We start from the raw sequence: 23,805 nt of genomic DNA, 5'->3' as shown, positions 1-23,805 counted from the left end.
TTGAGGATGATATTATCTGTGGGATTTTCATATATGGACTTTATAATGTTGAATTATGTTCCCTCTAAACCTACTTTGCTGAGGATTTTTATTATGAATGGCTATTATACTTTCTCAAATGCTTTTTCTGCATCTATTGTAATTATTATATGGTTCTTATCCTTTCTTTTATTAATGTGGTATATCACATTGTTTGATTTACAAATATTGAACCATGCTTGTAACCCTGGAAGAAATTCCACTTTATTGTGGTGAATGATTTTTTTAAATATATTGTTGGATTTGGCTTGCTAGTATTTTATTGAGAGTTATTGCATCCATGTTCTTCAGGGATATTGGCCTGTAGTTCTCTTTTTTAGTGGAGGCTTTATCTGGTTTTGGTATCAGAATAATTCTGGCCTCATAGAATGAATTTGGAAGTTTTCCTTCCTTTTCTATTTTGTGGAACAGTTTGAGAAGAAACTCTTTAATTTAACTTCTTTAAATGTTTGGTAGAATTGGGGAGCCTGGGTGGCTCAGTGGGGTAAAGCCTCTGCCTTTGGCTCAGGTCATGATCCCAGGGTCCTGGGATTGAGTCCCGCATTGGGCTCTCTGCTTATCAGGAAGCCTGCTTCTCCCTCTCTTTCTGCCTGCCTCTCTGCCTACTTGTGATCTCTGCCTGTCAAATAAATAAAATCTTTAAAAATGAAATAAAATAAATGTTTGATAGAATTGACCTGTGAAGACATCGGGTCCTGGACTTATGTTTTTGGGAGTTTCTTGATTATTGATTCAATTTCTTGGCTGGTTTTTTTTTTTTAAGATTTTATTATTGATTTATTTGACAGGGACAGAGACAGGGAGAGAGGGAATACAAGCAGGGAGAGTGAGGAAGGGAGAAGCAGGGGGCCTGATGTGGGGCTCGATCCCAGGACCCTAAGATCATGACCGGAGCTGAAGGCAGAAGCTTAACCAACTGAGCCACCCAGGCACCCTGTCAATTTCTTTGCTGGTTATTGGTCTGTTCAAGTTTTCTATTTCTTCCTGATTCAGTTTTGGTAGTTTATCTGTGTTTAGGAATTAGTCCATTTCTTCCAGGTTGTCCAACTTGTTGGCATATAGTTTTTCATAATCTCTTATGAATGTTTGCATTTCTGTGGTATTGTCTGTTGCTTCTCTCTCATTTATGATGTTGTTTATTTGGGTCCTTTTCTTTTTGATAAATCTAGCTACAGGTTTATCATTTTGTTAAGTTTCTATTTGTTTATTTTTCCAAAGAAGCAGTGACTGGTTTCATGAATCTGATCTATTATTTGTTTGTTTGTTTTTAGCTTCTATGTTATTTTTCTGCTGTCTTCTTTATTATTTCATTCGTTCTGCTGGTTTGGGGCTGCATTTGTTGCTCTTTTTCCAGCTCCTTTAGGTGTATGGTTAGGTTGTTTATTTGAGATTTTTCTTGCTTCATGAGGTAAGCCTGTATTGCTATATACTTCCCTCTAAGGACCACTTTTGTATCATCCCAAAGGGTTTGGTCTGTTGTTTTCATTTTCATTTGTTTCCATGAATTTTTAAATTTCTTCTTTGATTTCTTGGTTGACTCATTCATTGTTTAGTAGCATGCTGTTTAGTCTTCATGTATTTGTGCTCTTTCTGATGTTTTTCTTGTGGCTGACTTCTAGTTTCATAGTGTTGTGGTCAGAAAAGTTGCATGGTATGACTTCGGTCTTTTTGTAATTGTTGAGGCCTGTTTTGTGACCTAATATGTGATTGATTCTAGAGAATGTTCCATGTACACTTGAAAAAAATGTGTATTCTGCTGTTTTAGAATGGGGCATTCTGAATGTATCCGTTAAGTCCCTCAAGTCCTGTGTGTCATTCAAAGCCATTGTTTCCTTGTTGATTTCCTGTTTGGATGATCTGTCCATTGGTATAGGTAGGGCGTTAAAGACACCTACTACTATTCTGTTATTTTGAATTAGCTCCTTCATGTTTGTTATTAATTGTTTTATATGTTTAGGTCCTCCCAAGTTGGGTGCATAAGTATTTACAATTGTTATATGTTTTTGTTGGATTGTCCTTTTTATGATTATATAATGTCCTTCTTTGACTCTTTTTATAATCTTTGTTTTAAAGTTTAGTTTGTCTGATATAAATATTGCTGCTTCAGCTTTCTTTGGGCATCCATTTATATGATAAATATTTCTCTGTCCCCTCACTTTCCATCTGCAGGTGTCTTTAGGTCTAAAATGAGCCTCTTGTAGGCAGCATATAGATAGGTCCTTTGGGGGGGGGGTGTTTGTTTGTTTGTTTGTTTTTATCCATTCTGGCACCCTATGTCTTTTGATTAGAGTGTTTGGTCTATTTACATTTGTAGTAATTATTGATAGGTTATTTATTGCCATTGTATTACTTGTTTTGTAGTTGTTTCTGGAGCTTTTCTCTGATTCTTTGTCTTCGTCATTTTTGGTCTCTCCTTAGCACTCAATGAGTTCCCTTTAATATTTAATTTTCTTGCAGGGCTGGTTTAGTGGTCATGAACTCCTTTAGTTTTTGTTCCTCTGGAAAACTCTTTACTTTTCCTTCTACTCTGAATAAGAGCCTTGCTGGGTAGATTGTTCTTGGCTGCAGGTTTTTCCCAGTCAGCACTTTGAGTATGTCATGCTGCTTTCTTCTGACTTGCCATGTTTCTGGTAGGAAATCTCCAGCTAGCCTTATGGTTTTTCCCCTTGTATGTTACTGTCTTCTTTTGTATTACTACTTTTAATATTTTTTTCTTTACCACAATATTTTGCAAGTTTAATTACAATATGTCTTGTTGTTGTCCTGCTTTTGTTGATTTTGATGGGAATCCTCTAGATGTATGTTTCCTTCCCAAGAGTTTCCTTTCCCAAGAAGTTTTCTGTCTGTGAAATAAATTTTCTGCCCCCTTTCCTCTCTTTTTCTTCTGAGAGTCCTATAATACAATTATTATTACATTTGATGGAATCACTGAGTTCCCTAAGTTTATTTTCGTGTTCCTTATTCTTTCTCTCTTTTGTTCAGCTTCATTACTTTCCATTATTTTGTCCTCTATATCACTAATTCATTCCTCTGCTTCTTCCAGCCTGTTGTTCATTATATTGACCTGTTTCCAATCTCATCTACTGCTTTCTTCATTTATGACTGATTCTTTTTTAACTCTTTTATCTCTGTGGTAAAAGATGTCTTCTACTCTTTTCTCAAGCCCAGTGTGTATCCTTACAACTGTTGCTTTATTTTTTGTTAAGATTTTATTTATTTATTTGACAGGGAGAGAGCAGCAGAGGGAGAGGGAGAAGCAGACTCCCCACTGAGCAGAGAACCTGATGCAGGACTTAATCCCCAGGACCCTGGGATCATGACCTGAACTAAACACAGATGCTTAATCGACTCAGCCACTCAGGTGCCCATGATTGGTTCTTTAAATTTCCTTCAGGCATGTTACTTCTATCTGTCTCTTTTAGATCTCTGGCTGTGGCCTTATTTTTGTTCTTTCATTTGGGGTAAATTTCTCCGTTTTGGCATTTGTCTAAGTCTCTGCCTTATTCTGTTAGAAAAGCTAGTTATGTCTCCTGATCCTGAAAGTAATGGCCTAATGAAGAAGTCATGTAGTTCCCAGGGCCTAGCTCTTCAGGGAGCATCTCCACTGTGTGTGTGAACTATGCTATTGTGTCTGGCTCTTCTATCCTTCAGAGCAATCATCTGCAAAAGTTCTCTTTGCCCACAGTGGGCATTTGCTCCTTGGCCTAAATGTGGCCAGTTTTAACAAGGTATACTCTGGCTTGCTTGTGAAATGAGACCTAACACTAACTCCACCAGAACTGAGGCCCTACAGAACTCCAGCTGGGAGAGGTGGTGTAGGTAAGGGTTTGTGCTAATCTTCTAGGGGACGGGACTACCACACTGGGAATGAGACAAGCTTGACTGAGAAGGGCAGTTCCAGAAGAACATGGAGATTTGGGATTTGGTGAAACCAAGTTAGGCAACAAGTGTTGGCACCGAGCTGCTTCTGTCATGTGGTTCTGTGTTTATGCTGACGTGTGGGGAATTGATCACTGATCACTGATCCATTTCTCTCCTAAACCACATCCCTGCACTTCCTACCTTCACCAGCATGGCTCTTCTCTCCCTTTAGTTGCGGAGTTTATTCTGTCAATCTTCAGGTAGACTTCTGATGTATTTAGGACGATATGGTCGTTATCTAGTTGTGTTTGTGAGGTGAGATGAGCCTACGGTCCTCCCACTGGGCCCCTATCTTCCTCTCCTCCCATTCCTTTAGCTCTTTGAGCATATTTAAGAAAGCTGGTTTAAAGTCTTTGCTTAGTAAATCCAATGTCTGTGTTTCCTCAAGGAGAATGTCTGGAGATTTATATTGTTTCTTTGAATGGGCCGTGTTTTCTTGTTTCTCTGTATGCCTTATGACTTTTATTTGAAAATCAGGCATTTGAAAAAAATAGCAACCTCTCCCAGTCCTTGGAAACCAGCTCTGTATGGGGCAGTGCTTCACCAATTCGGTCTATGTGTTCTGAGCTTAGGGATATGCCCGAGATAACAGCTCAAAGCCCACTCAGGCCTTTTCTGAGAATACCTTTTGCTTTGGCTTATGTGTGGCTCTCTCAATTCCTCCATAAACATGGCTATTTTTGAATGTCTTAAAATCCCAAAGAGTCTCATTCCAGCTTCTCCTGAGGGACCTACCTGGTCTATTGTATGTCCCCACATGTCATCTTTTGCCTCAGGTGCTCTGTATATACAATCTTTCTGAAGCTTTCACAAACACTGACTCCTGCTTTTCCCCTAGACTGAGATTTGAGTTAGATGAGAAAACTAGTCCTTTAGGAAGCCCCCAAAATGGGTATAACATTGCCAGTAGGTTTGATCTGCAGCTGGGAATTCGGTTGCTGCCCCTTCTAGATGAAGACTGTGCTGAGCTATGAGGGAGTAAGGAAATGGTGAGTAAAATTTCCATGAAATTTCCTATCATTTTTAAGGTACATTTTTATTGACAGGGAATTCACTTGGTTACTGTAAATCTTTGGCTGTTTTTTCACAGCTACTATAACATTAATTAAATTAGTTTCTTGTTTTTTGATATTTTCATGAAATAAGGGATTGAAGCTTTCTAGATTGGCATTTTGCGGATATCATAACCTTTGTTGATATCACACCATTTTGCTGATATCACACAACATATCAGGCAAAAAATTTCTTTTGATGAAGTTAAAGTGTATACTCAACTCTTATATGGGCTTATTTCTAGATAAAGTAAAGAATAAGACTAGTATTTTATATTGGCCATAAACTCTGTATTGGAGCCTTCTAAACTTTGTTAGGTTTCTGTCTCTTAGCTCCATATCTTTATCACAGGAAACTTTTCCTTGCCCCACCTTTCTTCCACTTTTACTTCTCACTTTTCAAGGACCAGTTCCCATATTCTTATTATAAACCATCTCATGAAACAGATTAAGCTTCCTCTTAGGTGGGAATCAAGAAGTGTGGTCAAAAACAATTGCCCAGCCTTTCCAACTCTGAGCTTGCTTTTTAATTTTCCCTGTTGATTCAAATTTTGCATTATAAAATGGGGATCAATTACATGAGCATTAGTTCTCACCAAAGACCAGTTCAATTTGATTACAGTAAGTTATTAGTTGCTGTTGATACTTTGAAATTTCTTAAGTGTTAAGTGTGATTGGTTTTGTCTGTCATTTATGACACCATTCCTTGGATGCCTAGGGGACAGCAGCTTATCAAATTTAATTAAGATGTTTAAAGGGTAGAATGAAAATGAAGTTGGGTCTAGAATTTTATTTTTTATCTTAATACATGAATATTAAATTCAAGGCATAGAGTTTGAAGAGCCCTTAGCCGTATCATGAGACTGTCGATAAAGGAGAGTGACCCCCATTCATTCTAAAGGACTTCACAGATTTATAAGAGACTGAAAGCTATCACCACTTTGCAACTACCTTGAAAAATTACTAAATAAGTAACTTTATGTTAAACCAGAAGCTCCATGTGTCAGATGCTGATTTCCTTTTTCAGAAGGGAAGTTCAAGTTTAATTTTATTCAGTATGTGTTAGAGTAGTGGAAAGGACATAGTGTGATTTCCTCCCTTGTCAAAGTTCTTGCTGAATTTGTTGTCTGGATGAGCTTAATTTAAAACAGCTGAAGTCAATGAGCAGAAATGGATATGACATTGGTAAGAGGAACTGTACCTTTATGCTAGAGAAATAGTTCAGAAACCAAAAGAAGAGCAAGAAATGCCTGCTAGAATTTCTGATGATACAGAGTAGGATCATGTCCTTTCCAAAAGGAGGCTATGAAGGGAGACCAGTGAGCACAATTTAAAATGCCTGTTTACCTAGTGCTTGAGGCAAACTTAACTCTTTAAGTGGGTCCATAGTACATTAATCACATTACAAACCCATGAGAAGTTTTACTGATGAAAAGGTATAGCCTTACTTTGGTTTCTTGTTGACACAGGGAAGACTGACTAAGTCTAATTTATTGCAAAAATTCGTAAGAACCATGTGACATAAAACCTGTGCATGATATAGACTCTTAAATTCCCAGCAGCTCCCTGGCAATTGGCTATTTGGTGCTGACCCAAATTTAAATATTCCTCAATAATTAGTTCTCTATTTGGACCTTGTAGAATCTGGCAATAGTATAATTATTTTGTCTAATATTAGCTTGTCTTTTCACATAGTCCGTTTTCCCCATAATTTCAGCTCTCCATATATGTTGTCAGAAATTGCAATGATGCTATCTTCATGTCTAAATTAATTTATATGGAAAATTGTAGACAGTGTCTCATATAGCCTTCAATAGTCTAGTTTTATAGATGCTGATGATTATGAAAACCATCATTAAACCTTCCTTTACAAATCTTAAGATAAAGTGAATAGATTTCCTAGTGATTATACATTATCTTCAATCATCAAAAAATTCTTTGCCTAGCATTAAAAAGGCTGCAATTGTCACTTAAAAACAATGTCTAATTTATTAAGAATTATTACTAGGAGCAGGCAGAGAAGGACAGAGGGTCTTTAGTTCCATAAATTTGTAAATAATAAGTTACTGATTACTTTTGGCTTATAACTGCCAGACTCTGAAATTTGCTGTTTTTTCTCAAACCATTCTTTCAGGCTCTTTGCATATACTATCTTACTCAATTTTCATTAACAAGTGCTCACTCAAGTTGAAGGAAGAAACTATAAAATATATTGATTTTAGTAAAATCAATAAAAATTTAGTAAATTTAAAGGACTTTGGCTTCTAGAATTCTATATATCTTGGCTCCCCTGGGAATAATGCAGCTTCATTTATATTCTGAGATTTGCTGATCTAGCATGCTACAAAATACCAATAAATACTGGACTTGTATTTATGGGCGTATATCACAACTTTGATTTAATTCTCTTAAAAGGGGAAAAATGAGCTTTGTCACTATAGCACCTACCACCATAATAGCTAAATAAGTTAATGCATAACCAAGGAATGTACAGTGGAGAGAAACTAACTTGTGAAGTATTCAGAAGCTAGCAAGAATTAAGGACTAGTAATATCTGGATGTAAACTGTTGCATTATGGGATGATCAATAAGTATTTGGAAAAATCCATTCATTAGTTCAATCAACGTTATGGAAAATTTAGTATGCTCACGGAGTCATAAAGCATAAGAGATGGGTGTGTCAGATTATAGAGGGAATGTGTTTCATTTATCTAATGATACATAACATAAACACTCAAATTTGGGGACAATAGTCATTTATTTGTTTACTCTTCCATAATTTTGGCAGGACCTACCTGGGGAAAACTCATTTCTGCTCTGTGTGGCATCTTCTCCATGTGACTCAACTGGAATTAGATCTACTCCCAATATGACTCACTCATTACTTACTGGACAGCAAGTTGAGGCTGGTTGTCTCCTAGGTGATCAGTGGAGTTGTTGGCCAGACTTTTACTTCTCCTCCATGTTGCCTTTGCAGACGGCTAGGTTGGGCTTTTAACCACACAGCAACTGAGTTCCGAAAGGAAAAGTGTAAGTGCCCATGTACAAATGCTTATCAAGTCTTGGCTCACTTCATGCTTAATGATGTCCTATTGGCCAACTCTAGTTACATGGCCAAGCCCAACGTCAATGTGGGAAAAAAACATGCAGAAGTCTGAATACTGAAGAGGAGCCTGGTTCATTGGAGGCCAGAGAACCAGCTTACCATGGAAGAGTGGCTGGAGAGTTGTAATACAGAGATCATACCACGTTCGGCTTCAAGGAGCTCACAGAGAAGAAACTTTTGGAATACTATTAATGTTCTACCGCATGTTGCAATAGGTAGATGTGAGGGACCACGGTTTACTCAGGGCAATTGTTTGCTTATGGTATTATATTATAGATAAGTGAAAAATCAAAAAAGCACGACCATGAGCCCAGTGACCATCAGAGGGTTCCAACTAAGACTGAGACCCAAGGAGAAGACATTTTGCTTCATGATACAGACCTATTTTCTTGCCCTCATTTCTTCAATCAAGTCAAGCTCCGGGCATGTTTCAACTGATCCAAGCTGTTTTATTTCTAAAGTTGTTTGAATAACAAAGCTGTTTTATTTCTAAAGTTGTTTGAATAACGAAGTAACTTTGGTATAGCCTTTGGCAAATCCCTCATCGTGCTATTTCCTCATTTCTCAAACAAGGGAGTTAAATTAGGTGGTCTCTACAGTCCCTTCTGAGTGTTCTATTTTGCTATATAACAATATGGTTGGTAACATTATATCCTAGTATATCAATAACGGGAAATGTGTCCTTTCCCTGACAAGCACATTCCTTTAACTAGTCAGGAAAGCTTATTGAGAACTAACTGGTGAAAATGGACTTCTCTGGGTTGGTGTTTGCTCCCTAACAGGCTCTGATTATGGAAACGAGTAGCACGAGTTAGGACTGGCTTTTGGCTTTGCACCTTTGCACAGTTCCTCTGCTGTGAACTAGGTGTCTCCTTGGATAAAAAGGCTAATGTTCACATTACTTATCTTCCTGGGTTGCTAAGACGATAAGGGAAGTGAAAGTATTCAGCTTTGATTAGGGATTGAGGTTTTTCCTCACTCCAACCACGCTCTACTAGGTTCCGACAGTTCTGCGTCAGGCTTCTGAAAAAACAGAGGAATTCACTCACAGATACCGGCTAACCTCTGGAGTACTAGCCCTGCCCACACCAACGGAGCTCCCACTTTTTTCAACTTCTCTGTTGCTAAATCTGTGACCCTTTTAGTAAAACCCAAGGGACTGTACCCAAAGCAGAAAAGCAAGACATTTTTTGAGAAGCAGTTTAGTATTTCTCTTGCTGATATGTGATATGTGCTTCTTTTCCCTTTTTGCCCTTGTTAGAATCCAAGAACTGTAAGAAGCTTGCCTTTTTTTTTTTTTTTCCCCTTTTTAGTTTCACTTTCGAGATTGCAGCAAATATGCCGTCCGTCCCTGGAGGAAACGACTGGATTTGGACTAATGAAAAAAGGAACGGCCAGCTGTTATCAGAGTAAATGAAGGTAGATCTTTAAAATTCTTACTGGGATCCGGTCTGTCCTGTTGACTAGAACTGGGACTGCACGACGGTTTCAGCATTCTTTGGTCTTTCTTTGATCTGGTGCTTGAAATCGAGTCAGAATCAACAGGAGAACAGAAGGAAAGCGAGATGACAGAGGTGTGGGGAGAAGTGTATCATAACTCAGAGTACATATAATAGCAGGAATTTATAATTAACATAATCCAATACTTTGTACAATAATGAGGTTTTTTTTTTTCCTTTGTGGATTTCCGGACCTGGAAAAGCATGTTAGGAAATTTATGGAGATCATTTTGCAATAGCCTTTTAAAAAAATAAAAAATAAAAAATCATATCTTCGGGGGAGCCTGGCTGGCTCAGTTGGTTAAGCATCTACCTTTGGCTCAGGTCATGATCCCAGATCAGGTTCTGGGATCAAGCCCGGTTTGGGACTCCTTGCTCAGTGGGGAGTCTGCTTTTCCCTCTGTCTGTCTGTCTCCCCTCCCCAACCCCCCGCTGAGGTGCCCTTTCTCTCTCAAATTAATTAATTAATTAATTAAATCGTATCTTTGTCTTAAAGTTACAGAGTCCTGTGAGCTTGAAAGAATTTCTCTCCTTTTCTCAGATTTGTTGGCCAGAAAGGAGACAGGAGCTGGCATTTTGTGATATTGTGCTTGAAAAGGAGAAAACACTTCAGGTGCTCCTGGGAGTACAAAAGTGGTTTTCTTTGACCTCATAAAGGAAAGTAGAGGAAAGTGACAAGTGGATAGGCGTTGAGATGTCTAGGAAGATCAGAAGGATCATTCCCCACAGCACTGGTAAATGCAGGTGAGTCGGAGGAAATCCGAGTCAGCCTGGAGCAGGAGTAGCTCACGAAGTTACCTTGCAGTTTCACGATAGGATTGTGTGTTGGTGTGTGTCTGCAGTTAGGTGTTATCTGTATACACTCACGGGGAGAAAATATTATGAAGTGTACGAACCAAAACGGAGAATCCAAACTAAGCAGGGATTAGCTCTAACTCCCATCCAGTCTGGTTCCAGACCAAATGTCTTCATCATGATGCAATATTATCTCTCACTTAGACAGACACATGTAATTCTATGCACCCTGAAAGGCTTTTCTAAAATTGCAAGACCCACTGAGTGTCTATTTTCCATCTTTTTAGCTTTCTTTGCTTCTGTCTCATACAATAGCAATTTTTTCCTGTCTGCTTCATCCTCTAACTGTATTCTCATTTATTTCCCTGAAGCAAATTCCAGAATAATTTTTGCATATGTTTGCATAGTTATAAACTTACTGAATCTTTGCATATTTCAAAATGCTTTGCCCCTTATCTTGAGTTGTTCAGGCAGAAATGAAATTTTAGGTTCAAAATTGTTTCCCCTGATCATTTTGAAAGCTCATCACGATTGTTTTCTAGTGGCTGATGTTGCTAATGAAAAGTATTCCACCATTCAGGATCTTCTTCATTTGGAAGTAATTGATCATATGTTCCCCTTTGAAGGTTTTAAGATTTTTTTTTTCTTTCGAATGGTCACAATTCTGAAGTTTCGTAAGATTCACTCTGTGGATTTTCCTTTTTCACTCCTCCTACCTACGATTTGGTGATGTACTTTTCCATGTGATGAATGTATTTTCAGATCTGGGAATGTCTTTCAGTCCTTCAGGGATATTCTTTGTAAATAGATTAGTCCTTTTCAGTAATTCTGATCTCTATTTCCGTTCTAAAACAAAGAAATGTCACCCAGACAAGGAGGAGACTGTATTGCAGCACTGTTTGTGTGAGTTGTAAATAGAAGTAGAAGCACTTATAGTAGAAGGAAGAGAGGTTTGGGAGGATTTCAGAGAGGCCAGATTTGGGAAGTTAGTCCCTGATTTCCAGAATGTATTCATTTTCAGCTCTAAAGTTTTCATGTACCTGAGCAGTTTGGTGAGGGGCCTCCTAGTTGGGCTGTGATCTTTGTCATAGCCTATAAATATAAAAATTGGGTATGGCTTTCACAATACTTAATGCCAGTATTATAAAGGCCATAAAATAATTAATAGAAACAGACTTTTCTTCTATCTCTGAGAACTAGATTAGAATAGAAGTAAAGTAAAACCACTATTGGGCACCTAGGTGGCTCAGTGGGTTAAAGCCTCTGCCTTCGGCTCAGGTAATGATCTCAGGGTCCTGGGATCAAGTCCCGCATCGGACTCTCTGCTCGGCGGGGAGCCTGCTTCCCCTTCTCTCTCTGCCTGCCTCTCTCCCTACTTGTGATCTCTCTCTGTGTGTCAAATAAATAAATAAAATCTAAAAAAAAAAAAGTAAAATCACTATATTTTAAAAGCCAATTAGAACAATTATAAATACTTGCACTATTTCTATTTTCTTACAATTAATCCTCTAAAATGATTTTATTCTTTAAAACTTTTCTGGAATTCTTCTTGTGACATGACTTTTAGATCTACGGAAAACTAACTTATTTAATTATCATTTTTATTGATCTGGCTCCATACATTGAAGATGTATTTGATATTTTTAAATATCTGAAAGTGAAACTAGGTAAATGATCATACCAGAGACTATCACATTAGACATATATCCCACCAAAATAAAGTTGGGACCATTGACGGAGGTAAGAGAGGTTTTCTCGAGCTGATTAACTGCCCAGGGAAAGCTATTCAGTCAACATGTATTTATCCAACATTCGATATGGTCTAGTCACTTTTCTAGACGCAGGTAAAGCAGTACAGAGTAAAGACAATGTGTCCTCTACTATTGTAACTGTATACTCCAGTTAAGAGGAATAATTAATTAAATAATAAGTAAAACTATTTCCAATAATTCCCATCAACCCTGGCACGGAAAAAAAAAAAAAAAAAACCTAGGAAAAGAATAACAAATGGAAGGATTTACACTTCGGAATTCAAGGTTTACTATAGGCCATGGTAATCAAAACAACGGGGTATTGGCATAGAACTGACAGGGCACCTGGGTGGCTCAGTGGGTTAAGCCTCTGCCTACGGCTCAGGTCGTGGTCTCAGGGTCCTGGGATCAAGCCCCAAGTTGGGCTCTCTGCTCAGCAGGGAATCTGCTTCCCACCCCCCCCGCCCTGCCTGCCTCTCTGCCTACTTGTGATCTCTCTCTGTCAAATAAATAAATAGAATCTTAAAAAAAAAAAAAAAGAAAGCTAAAAATTTAAGAAGACATGAATCCTCGGACTGAGAATGCCTTAAAGTGTATAGCTACATTTTAGAGGAAAGATATAGCATGAAATATCCTTGTGAAATTTTACATACTGAGGATAATAAAAAAAGATATGTTCAAAGAGAAAACAGAGAGTAAAGTAAAGGTATCTTTTATATAAAGAAAAGAAAACCAGATGGGCATGATTTCTTTTTAGCAACAGTGGATACTGAAGACATTGAAGACAATGGAATAATGCCCTAATGATTTTGCATAAAAAGTATTTCGAGGGGTGCCTGGGTGCCTAAGTGGGTTAAAGCCTCCGCCTTCGGCTCAGGTCATGATCCCAGGGTCCTGGGATCGAGCCCCGCTTCGGGGTCTCTGCTCATCAAGTAGCCTGCTTCCCTTTCCCTCTGTCTCTGCCTGCCTCTCTGCCTATTTGTGATCTCTGTCTGTCAAAAAACAAAACAAAACAAAATAAAACAAAAACACTTAATTTAAAAAAAAAGTATTCCAAGCCTCAAATAGCCTACACATCAAAATCATATGACAAAAGAACAAAAACAGGTATTCCAGAAGCTAAAAGATAAAACCTCGGGGCGCCTGGGTGGCTCAGTGAGTTAAACCTCTGCCTTCGGCTCAGGTCATCGTCTCAGGGTCCTGGGATCAAGCCCTGAGTTGGGCTCTCTGCTCAGCAGGGAGCCTACTTCCCCCTCTCTCTCTGCCTATCTCTCTGCCTACTTGTGATGTCTCTCTCTCTGTGTCAAATAAATAAATTTAAAAATCAGAAAGAAAGAAAGAAAGAAAGAACGAACCTCCTGTAAATATTTTGGGGAAAGAGGAAGAAGAGCTACTCAAGGAGATACTTTGGTCAAAACAAAAATATTTCAAGAAAAAAGGTACTGAAATCCACCATAGTGACATTAACCCAGGAACATGGTGGAATGGATTCCAAGATGATAACCCAAGAGAAGGTGTCAGAGATATCCCTCCAAACCAGCCATTTACCCAAGAGTATAATTAAGAAGCTAATTGATCTTGGTGTTATAGAAATGAAATCACGTATCATGTTTCTTTCAACAAGACACTGTATTGAGTTGCAACGATGTGGATGGAACTAGAGGGTATTATGCTTAGTGAAATATGTCGATCAGAGAAAGACGATTATCATATGATCTCACTCGACTCGTATGTGGAATTTAAAACAAAACAGAATTTCACAGGAGAAAAGAGGAAAAAACAAAACAAGACAAAATCAGAGAAGGAGACAAATGTAGGAGACTCTTAATCACAGAAAACAAACAGGATTGCTGGAGGGGATGGGGATGGAGAATGGAGTAATTGGCTGATGGACATTAAGGAGGGCACGTGATGTAATGAGCACTGGGTGTTATGTAAGACTGATGCATCATTGACCTCTACCTCTGAAACCAATAACACATTATATATTAATTAACTGAATTTAAATTAAAAAAAAATTTTTAAAGACGCTGCATTGAAACTGGGGTAAAGGTGAAAAGTGAAGAGGGAGTTTGTATGCTCCATTTTTGTACTTCTGTACTATTTGAATTATTTCCATTTGAAATATTGATTATAGAATAGATGCTTGTATTCTGTAGAAGTTGTGAGTAAAAAGATCATATGTAGTCACTTTTGGTTATCTGTTTTTCAAAGAATATACCAATACCTATGAAAGCCTATGTTACTAATGTTGTCTCTTACTTGTTTACGTTTCTTTTAGAGGGGAGAAACATGAACCAGAGTTCACCTTTTCATATCTACTTCTTTTGGGGACTGCTGTCCCTGTGGGTTCTCTGTACATCCTCTACCCATAAATGTGTCGTTAGACACGAAGTGGCTGACTGCAGTCATCTGAAGTTGACTCAAGTGCCTGATGACCTCCCGGCAAACATAACAGTGTTGAATCTCACTCATAATCAGCTCCGAAGATTACCAGCTGCCAACTTTACAAGATATAGCCAACTTACTATCTTGGATGGAGGCTACAACTCTATCTCAAAACTGGAGTCAGAATTGTGCCAAAAACTCCCCCTGCTGGAAAGTTTGAACCTCCAACACAATGAGCTATCTCACCTTTCCGACCAAACTTTTGCCTTCTGTATGAACTTGACAGAACTCCACCTAATGTCCAATTCCATCAAGAATATTCAAAACAATCCCTTTCAAAGCCTGAAGGTAAGATGGAAAGGTTCATCTCCCTATAAGAAATTTAAAATATGTTATCTCAATATCAAGGTGAAGAGTAAGAAAACCAATCTCACTCAAGTGGAAAGAGGGGGACCTCCCTTGCAAGTATGGCCATTTATGTTTGAAAATGTTTTCAAAAGGGAAAATAGCATCTTAAATCAATTTCAGCCTTAATTTTAAGGAACTTTGCCTCTCTTGCTCCCTCCCATTAAAAATTCAACTTAGGTACAAGAGGTAGAGATGAAAAAAGAATCTGATCTGTCATAACCAGAGAAGAATCAGAATATACCACAAGGAAAAGAGCAAATAAATTACCTGCAGTAATAATAAAAAAAAAGCCATTCTGACTTAAATGAAGTTAACAAATTGATAGATGATAAAGCAAATTGTTCAGTAAAAAATTATGTACTCTTGATTTACAAAATCTCTTTACAATATTGCTTTACCAATGGCCACCATCTTTTTTTTTTTTTTTCCCCAGTACTTTACTTGACTTTTGCATCTGGGAAAATGTATGTTATTGTCTCTCAATCTGAGAGAATTATTAAGCGCTTTTCTTAAACCAAAGCCATTTTTTAAAAACTCGTTCATTTTATGGACCTAGAAAAAATTTGACATTCTTTGACCTCATGTCCCAAAATTAGTTTACAAACTTAAATATGCTTAGAAACATTTATAAAATGACTTGCTTGCCAGTGATTTGAAAATTCTTTCTTGTGCCTCCTTAGATGCTGAAGTGGATGATTTGTCATGTACACCAAGTCCTCAAAATCTGGTTAGAGTAATCTTTGGCAAAATGTTCTTTTATTTTTAAAACATAAATAAAATTCTTACTCTGTTTATTATGTGTTACATAAGATTCTGCCCTAATATATATCAACTTTTCATTCCCTTCACCTGAGTAGAACTTTATGTGTTAAAATGTAGCATAAGGGTGGTAAAATGTCCCACAGCACCCACTAAAGAAACTAAAATGAATATTCTGTACTAGTCATGATGCAAAACTTACATAACTACCAATCTTTCTCAACATAAAAATCTTTTTAGGATTTCATGGACAGCAAAGTTCTACTCATACTTCTTTAAGAAGAAAATTTTTTCTTCTTTTTTTTCTGTTTAGTTTCAAGGCTGATGCATGACACCCTGTGCTTGGTAAGCCACAAGAATATTCCTTACATCGTAAAGAAATTATTATTATGAATACTCCTTATATCATGAATAAATGAGCTTAAGTCCTTTTATTTTGTTAAGAGAAATAAAACTATTCTTCTTGAAATGATTCTTGCAGTAAGAAACAAAGCCTTTGCAACAATGGTATTTTCAATCACAACAGAGATTTTTTTTCTTTCTTTTTTTTTTTTTTGGATATGTTAGTCCCCATACAGTACATCATTAGTTTTTGATGTAGTGTTCAATGATTCATTATTTGTGTATAACATCCAGTGCTCATTAGAACATGTGCCCTCCTTAATACCCATCACCAGGCGACCCCATCTCCCTATCTCGCTCCCCTCTGAAACCCTCACTTTGTTTCCCAGAGTCCGTAGTCTTTCACGGTTCACCTCTCCCTTTGATTTCTCCCCCTTCAGTTTTCCCTTCCTTCCCCTAATGTCCTCTATGCTATTCCTTATGGTCCACATATGAGCAAAACCATGTGATAATTGTCTTTCTCTGCTTTACCCAGCCATCAGAAAGGATGAATACCCACCACTCGCATCAACATGGAAGGAACAAAGATTTTTTATTACTCTTACTGTCAGTTTTCTATAGAATAATAGGTGATATTTTGCTGTTACTTCTAAGTTATTTCTAAGATTCAGGTACATTTAAAGGAGCTATTTTTGGAGGCCAGACTCTAACTTATATTCATCTTTTTTCTTTCTCAGAATTTAATCAAATTAGATCTATCTCATAATGGTTTGTCATCTACTAAATTAGGAAGTCAGCTCCAACTGGAAAATCTCCAAGAGCTTCTGTTATCAAATAATAAAATTAAAGTCCTGAGACCTGAAGAACTTGATTTCCTTGGTAATTCTTCTTTAAAGAAATTAGAGTTGTCATCAAATCCAATTAAAGAGGTAAGAAGTAAGGTAAAATTATTTTGTGTTCTACCTTTAAGTGTGGACAGTCCCTAACTGTGTCACGTGGATATGAATTTAAAGATTCCCTAGAGAAAGGGGTGATCATGTTTGCCATGTCTCCCAGAAATCCTTCATACTTCCTGCTTGGGGCTATTGATGTCATTGTCACAAAAAGAGAGACTCTGGTAGCAGTTAGGAGCTGGGGCTCTGCTGTCTAACAGAAATGGGTTACAACCCCTGTTCCAATTATACACCAGTACTTGGATCTTGGAGAACCTACTTAACCTCTCTGGGTCTTACTTTCCTCATTTGTAAAGTGGAAACGGTGCTATTTATCCCACAAAATCTCTGAAAGAATTAAAATAGCATGGTGGTTAAGAGCACAGTCTTTAGAGTTGGGTTAGCTAGCTCCGCATCTGGGCTTTCTGTCCTAATAATTGTGTAATCAGACAAATTATTCAAGTTCCTTATGCTCCACTTCCCCAGCTGGTATAATAAGAACACTACTTCATAGGCTGTATGGTAACGAATTTAGCAGTACCTGGCATGTACGTGCTCCATAAATGATAACTAGCATTAGATTATTATAAAAATCCTCTTATAATGGAATATAACTAACTGACCTTCTCTTTGATCCATGATATTCAATTCATTAACTACTTTCATATACAGATATATCTGTATTTTATTCCTTTAGAGACTGAGAATAAGAATATTGGAAGCCATAAACTAAGTCAGATTTTTAAAAACTGTATTAATTTTCAGAATAAAAATGGGCTGTGTATTGGTTCTGAGATAATAAAATATAAACAAACAACAAATGAACATTTTGTGCAATACTCATACTAAGTTTTGAACAGCATTTTTTAAAATTTAGAACATTTATTGTAGACGTTTTATAAAATATGTAAATAATGGGGGGGATAAAAATCATCTAAAAGTCCACAGTCCAGAGACAGCCAATGTTAGCATTTGGGTATTTTTTTTTTTAAGATTTTATTTATTTGGGGCGCCTGGGTGGCTCAGTGGGTTAAGCCGCTGCCTTCGGCTCAGGTCATGATCTCAGGGTCCTGGGATCGAGTCCCGCATCAGGCTCTCTGCTCAGCAGGGAGCCTGCTTCCTCCTCTCTCTCTCTGCCTGCCTCTCTGCCTACTGTGATCTCTCTATGTCAAATAAATAAATAAAATCTTAAAAAAAAAAAGATTTTATTTATTTATTTGACAGAGAGATCACAAGTAGGCAGAGAGGCAGGCAGAGAAAGGAGGGAAGCAGGCTCACTGCTTAGCAGAGAACCCGATGCGGGGCTCGATCCCAGGACCCTGAGGTTATGACCTGAGCCAAAGGCAGAGGCTTAACCTCCTGAGTCACCCAGGCACCCCAGCATTTGGGTATTTTTATCTCCAGCTTTTCTCCAAGTATTAATAAGAAAAACAACATCAAGTGGATTTCAGAGTACAAATTCAAAATACACTGTGTGTCTATATATATATTTATATAATCCTAAACTAACTTATTCTTTTTGTGTGCGTAGAAATTTTTATTTTCATTGAAATAATCTTTTTATATACCAATACTAGTGCAAAAATAAAGGCAAATAACATTCATGGAAAGTATGTCACACCAAATTGATTTTTATTATCTAGAATAGTGATTCTTAATCTGTGTGTCTACCTTATTTGTCCCAGGCCTTTCTTGCTTAAACCACTGCACTACTGGTTCTTTTCCAAAATCTAATAATTTATTTTTTCATTTTTAGTTTTTCTTAACTAACTCATTGAGATGAGGAAGTGTTGAGGAACTTGCCCAAGGCCTCACTAGTGATCATCTGGTGACGGAACTGGGTTTCTGGCAGTGTTAGATCAGAGCCCACGCTCTTGACAACTTTTCCGTTCTGTATCGCCTCCCTGTGCAACAGTGTATCCTGCTGTTTAACAGTAATATCGTATCATGAACATTCTCCATATCATTAAGGATGATTCAAAAACTCAATGTTGATTGCTTTAAAATAGTGCTATCATGTAAGTTCATCCTAATTAATACAATAACTTCCTGCTTCGTTGTCCAATTCCCTTTTCTTATGGTACAGTACCCTTTCTTCCCCATTTTTGCCTTTTCTTCCATTAGCCCAACATCTCACAAATGACATGGTAGGCGTTAAGAGTCTCTTTGCTCTCCTGGTGTCGAACCACCACCCAGCACTGGCTACTCCCCTCTCTGGATTCCTTCTCTCCTGCCTTCTGTTCTCTGTTCTGGTGCTGAGTCCCACAGCAGCCAAGGCTTCTGGTGAGGGAGTGGGGACAGGGCAGGGGGGAGCTGGAGGCACTATCATGAAGTAAAGACAGGAGGAAAAACCATAGGGGAAAGACAAAAAGCAAGGCTGGAACTCAGAGTCGCAGAAGGGCATGTATGTGCGTCACTGTTTCATAATACAATCTACCTGTTCTTATCATGTGTTCATGAGAACAGGACCGAAACAGGACCTGCCCCGGCAGTGACTTTACAAATAGCTTATTACTCACACTTACACTCAGTGAGATCAAGTGAAAGCTCTAGGAACCTCACCTAGACTGGGAGGTCAGGGGAGGCCCCCTAAAGAAAAGGCCCTTACGCGATGGATGGAAGGTAAGCAGTGGCCCACAAAGGCAAGGGCTGGACAGGAGGCGGGTGTTGCAGGCAGAGAGTAAGGAGCTGTGCGGTGGAGGGCTAGGGAAGAATGCAGAGAAGACGGTGAAGGGGAAAGGGACTAAGTAAAGAACTGTTGAAGCTTTTCCAGAGTCATGCAGATGCCCCTGAGTTTTGGTGATTAACCTCCTTTCCTCCCCCCGCCCCGCTTTAGATCTCTCCAGGGTGTTTTCATGCAATTGGAAAATTATTTGGCCTCTCTCTGAACAATGCTCAGCTGACCCCCAGCCTCACAGAGAAGCTTTGTTTGGAACTGTCAAACACAAGCATTCAGAATCTATTCCTGAGTAACTCCCAACTGTACAGAACCAGCAATATGACTTTCTTTGGACTAAAGCACACAAATCTCACCTTGCTTGATCTTTCCCACAACAACTTAAAAGTGATTGAGAACGATTCCCTGGCTTGGCTTCCCCATCTAGAACATTTCTTCCTGGAGTATAATAATATAGAGCATTTGTTTTCCCGTTCCTTTTATGGGCTTCTCAACGTGAAATACCTGGATTTGCGACACTCTTTTGCTAAACAAAGCATTTCCCTTGCGTCAGAGCCCAAGATTGATGATTTTTCCTTTCAGTGGCTAGAACGTTTGGAGTATCTTAACATGGGGGACAACAACCTTCCAGGCATCAAAAGCAATATGTTCACGGGATTGATCAGGCTAAAGCACTTAAGTCTCTCCAACTCCTTTGCAAGTTTGAGAACTTTAACCAATGAAACATTTTTGTCCCTCGCTCAGTCTCCTTTAGTCACACTCAATCTAACCAAAAACAAAATCTCAAAAATAGAGAGTGGTGCTTTTTCTTGGTTGGGCCACCTACAGGTGCTCGACCTTGGCCTTAATGAAATCGGACAAGAGCTCACGGGCCAAGAATGGAGAGGTCTAGAAAATATCGTTGAAATCTACCTTTCCTACAACAAATGCCTGCAACTGACGAGCAACTCTTTTGCCTTGGTTCCAAGCCTCCGACGACTGATGCTCCGAAGAGTGGCCCTTAGAAATGCGGAAAGCTTCCCTTCACCTTTTCGTCCTCTTCGGAATTTGACTATCCTGGATCTAAGCAACAACAATATAGCCAACATAAATGCTGAACTGTTGGAGGGTCTTGAGAAACTAGAAGTTCTGGATTTGCAGCATAACAACTTAGCAAGGCTATGGAAACATGCAAACCCCGGTGGTCCTGTTCATTTTCTAAAGGGTCTTTCTCAACTCCACATTCTTAACTTAGAGTCTAATGGCTTTGATGAGATCCCAGCAGAGGCATTCAAGGACTTGCTTGAATTAAAGAGACTTGATTTAGGATTGAATAATTTAAACATATTTCCACCATCTGTCTTTGATGATCAGGCATCTCTAAAGTCACTGAACCTTCAGAAGAATCTCATAACATCGGTTGAGAAGAACGTCTTTGGGCCAGTCTTCAGGAACCTAAGTAATTTAGATATGAGCTTTAATCCATTTGATTGTACATGTGAAAGTATCGCCTGGTTCGTTAATTGGATTAACAAGACCCATACCAACATCTCTGAGCTACCAAGCCATTACCTCTGCAATACTCCTCCTCAGTATCATGGTTTCCGCGTGATGCTTTTTGATGTATCACCCTGCAAAGACAGTGCCCCCTTTGAACTCTTTTTCATAATAAATACCAGTTTCTCATTGATTTTTATCTTCCTTGTACTGCTCATCCATTTTGAAGGCTGGAGGATATCTTTTTATTGGAATGTTTTAGTGCATCGAATTCTTGGTTTCAAAGAAATAGACAGACAGCCAGAGCAGTTTGAATATGCAGCTTATATAATTCATGCCTATAAAGATCGGGATTGGGTCTGGGAACACTTCTCTCCGATGGAAGAAAAAGATCGAACTCTCAAATTTTGTCTCGAAGAGAGGGACTTTGAAGCAGGTGTCCTTGAACTTGAATCAATTGTTAATAGCATCAAAAGAAGCAGAAAAACTATTTTTGTTATAACACAGAATCTATTAAAAGATCCATTGTGCAAAAGGTAGGTGAACATTGTGAACTTTTAAGTGTGTACTTATTTTTTTGATAGAGCTTTTAAATATTAATTAAATATACTTACATTATGACTCACAACTCAAAGAATTTTAAAAATAAATTTCTTTAAAAAATAAGCTGATTATTAGGGACAGATGAAAACAAATTTAAGGAGGATATGCACGCTTTTGGCTGTTAAAATCTGTATACTGATATATAACATTTTTTAATAATTTTTTTCCTAGATTCAAGGTGCACCAGGCAGTTCAACAAGCTATTGAACAAAATCTGGATTCCATTATATTGATCTTTCTTGAGGAAATTCCAGATTATAAACTGAACCATGCACTCTGTTTGCGAAGAGGGATGTTTAAATCTCACTGCATCTTGAACTGGCCGGTTCAGAAAGAACGGATAAATGCCTTTCATCATAAATTGCAAGTAGCACTTGGATCTAGAAATTCAATACATTAAATTTATTTCAAGACTAAGGTAACAGAGGAGTAACTTTCCTAACTTAAAAAGTTTTGCGGTCAATTTAGGCTTTATTTGAAAATAATGTTGACCTGTTTATTCATATTTAGAGAGTATTGTCCCATGATTCTGTCTCTTCTTTCTCTCTATTGCTGGTCTTTTATCACCAGCTGAATTAATTGGACCCAAAATAAACATATAAGAATATCTTCTACAAACGAATGCACAGTTGGTTACTGAGGTCTAAGACAACTTAAGAAAGTTTTAAAACATTCCTCATTTAAAGAAAATATAGAATTATGAGAAGGTTTCTGACCATTACATTTGGATTTTTTTGGGATGAACTCATAGTAGAATAAGAGATAATGGTTTTAGTGGATACAATATAATTTCAACTATAAAAGAGTACATTTAAAATACATACCGCAATTTTCAAAAGCTTAGGTATAGTATTTTTTCAATTGGAAAGCTTTTATTTTAGTGGTGCCTGTCTCACTGTCAATTTTGTTAAGTGTTAAATCCCATTTTAATATACAGATTCATGGTCAGAAAACATTTGCAGTTCATTTTGATCACTTAGTAAAATAAATATTTTAATAAATACTTACTTATATTTTCCTGATATTTGGGTTTCTGCCATAGGTGTTAGAAAAACAATTCTCTTATTTAGGAGTATTACCAAAAAAAAAAAAAAAAAAAGGATTACAGAAAGGCTTGCTTCCTGAACATTAATTAGTAGATTGGCTTTGTGGAAATAAAATACCCTTTTCTCTTAGTTACAGGCTCAGGAGATGGCCCTGGTCAAATTATTTGGTCCCACTGAGATTCTTTGACTCCTGATCTTGAAAATTATGATGATAAACAAAATCTTAAATAATCCCATATAATTAATGATGACCATGGTATAGTACATTCACATGAAATATATTATCATGTAAAATATGCTGTGTACATGTTAGTCCTTCTCTAGAAAGACTATTATTTTAAATTTCATTTTTGTCTTACAATGAAAAGAATCTAATTATGGAAATAGACAAGCAGAGCTTTTTAAAACTTTTATAGTTCTGGTATTTAAATATAAGAGAGGGTTGAAATGATAAAGCTGAGTTAATTTCTATATTAGAAGCACCTCTTTGTTAAATTTAGAGAATATTTGAGGTGTCACATTTTGGAACTTTGATTGAAATTGTTCAGTATTCTCAGGGCTAAGCTCACAGAACCTTGCAAGAAGTAATATTCACTACATTGTTGGTTCCGAAAGAATCTATATCTCTCACCAATGTGAATGTGCGGAGGACTCATTTAAACTTTCCCATTATACATCAGCCTTGCCCACAAGACACTTGTTTTATAGCTTTTTTGTGTTAAAATGTGTTTATTGCCCATGAAATAATCTTGTTCTATTTTGGAATGATAAACTATAAACAAACAAGCACATAAATTAAATTAAATTAAATTTTTATGATGCCAAAATAAGATTCACAATGACTATTTTTCTTGATGTGCTTTGTATGTTATCTATGTATCAATGGTCTCAATTTCATTAAAATATTTCTAAGTGAATTTTTATTATGAATTAATGTTTCATCAGTTTGTGAAAAGGCTTTCATTCTCTTACTTATTTGCCTATAAGATGGTTGATCAAATGGCCACAATT

At 37.5% G+C, this 23,805-nt stretch overlaps 1 protein-coding gene across 1 annotated transcript; it reads left to right on the top strand.

The window, feature by feature from the left end:
• The first annotated feature begins 8,598 nt into the window (after positions 1-8,598).
• Positions 8,599-22,851, top strand: TLR3 (toll like receptor 3). The gene is made up of 5 exons (XM_032329097.1): positions 8,599-9,537; positions 14,445-14,899; positions 16,798-16,989; positions 19,829-21,681; positions 21,920-22,851. The coding sequence occupies exons 2-5, from the start codon at positions 14,456-14,458 to the stop codon at positions 22,146-22,148; spliced, it is 2,718 nt and encodes a 905-aa protein (XP_032184988.1). The 5' UTR covers positions 8,599-9,537; positions 14,445-14,455; the 3' UTR covers positions 22,149-22,851.
• Positions 22,852-23,805: the final 954 nt, after the last annotated feature.

The sequence above is a fragment of the Mustela erminea genome, chromosome 21 (genome assembly GCF_009829155.1).
Source record: "Mustela erminea isolate mMusErm1 chromosome 21, mMusErm1.Pri, whole genome shotgun sequence".
Taxonomy (NCBI): domain Eukaryota; kingdom Metazoa; phylum Chordata; class Mammalia; order Carnivora; family Mustelidae; genus Mustela; species Mustela erminea.
The sequence above is the reverse complement of the archived record's forward strand: the minus strand, read 5'-3'. Positions and strand labels throughout refer to the sequence as shown.